Raw genomic sequence first — 1,157 nt, 5'->3', positions numbered from 1 at the left:
CAACTCTTTGAGATTATAGTTTGTTTGCTTTCTTTCAACTTTAACGATTTTTTTAGTTTTATACAAAATTTCATACCCACTAGTTGATGGTCACTATCACAGTCTGCTCCAGGATAAGTTTTGCAAGATTTGACTTGATTTTTAAACAGATTCTTTACTAGTATATAGTCAATCTGGTATCTTCCTGTATCGCCGGGCATTTTCCATGTGTATCGTCTTCTCTTGTGTTCTTTAAATAATGTATTCGTAATCACGAAACTGTTTTCTCTGCTAAATTCCACTAATCGGTCTCCTCTTGCGTTTCTTTGACCTAGTCCATATTTTCCCACTTCTCTACCGTCTTTTCCTTCACCTACAACAGCATTCCAGTCACCCATTATAACAACGTTATCTTTTCCTTTTGTGAGTTTTAGTAGTTCTTCTATCCCAGCATACACTTCCTCGATTTCTTCGTCATCAGCTCTTGACGTAGGCATATATACTTGTATTACAAATAGATCATTTGGTTCTGCTTCCAGTTGGATCATAATAATTCTTTCGCTGTATATGATATAATTTGTAACCTTTATTCCCCAGGTTTTATGAAGCACTACACCAATTCCGCATTGTCCGTTTTTTTGCTGCCAAAATAGTACGTTTACTTAGCCAATTATGATCCAAGTTACTTTATTTTGTTACTTTCTTTTAATTACTACTTTTAAATCATTTTCTACTTGTATAATTATTTCGCTTGAACTTGTTTTATTTTTGGTATTTATTTAGAAAATCGATGGCTATCCTAGACTTATATCATACGTTAGCAGTATTCTCAAAACAGGTATACTTAAGGATTTGCATACACACATCTCACACTATGTTTTTACATGCTTTTCTTTAACTCGCTAACACGTACAACAGTACGTACGTACGGGTATTTTTTAAATCTTGCAAAAATAATTAAACCCACTTCCTGATGTCATTACACTAAAATTTTATGTTTTTCAAATCTTAACACTGCATATTATTGCACTTAGCAAAATTCAAACCAAACGACTAGCTGGCATTGTCCTTAAAATTGTTTATGCCTTTACCGATAAAAAATACTGAAATATAAAAAAAATGTTTACCTTTATCTTTTAACCCAAAACTTTACCGATCCGGTTTAACGGCAACATTTG

The 1,157-nt window shown here is 32.8% G+C and overlaps 1 protein-coding gene across 1 annotated transcript; it reads right to left on the bottom strand.

The window, feature by feature from the left end:
• Positions 1 to 80: 80 nt before the first annotated feature.
• On the bottom strand, positions 81 to 527 carry LOC126837805 (craniofacial development protein 2-like; the record flags this gene model as incomplete). The annotated part of the gene is made up of 1 exon (XM_050571758.1): positions 81 to 527. A coding segment is annotated over exon 1 (447 nt), but the record flags the coding sequence as incomplete, so codon positions are not given.
• Positions 528 to 1,157: the final 630 nt, after the last annotated feature.

Source organism: Adelges cooleyi, unplaced genomic scaffold (genome assembly GCF_023614345.1).
Source record: "Adelges cooleyi isolate 19-005CV unplaced genomic scaffold, UGA_ACOO_1.1 ACOO_flye_CR_arks_rails_tigmint_CR_PRNA_297, whole genome shotgun sequence".
Taxonomy (NCBI): Eukaryota; Metazoa; Arthropoda; class Insecta; order Hemiptera; family Adelgidae; genus Adelges; species Adelges cooleyi.
Note: the sequence above shows the minus strand (reverse complement) of the source record. Positions and strands in the feature narration are given on the sequence as shown.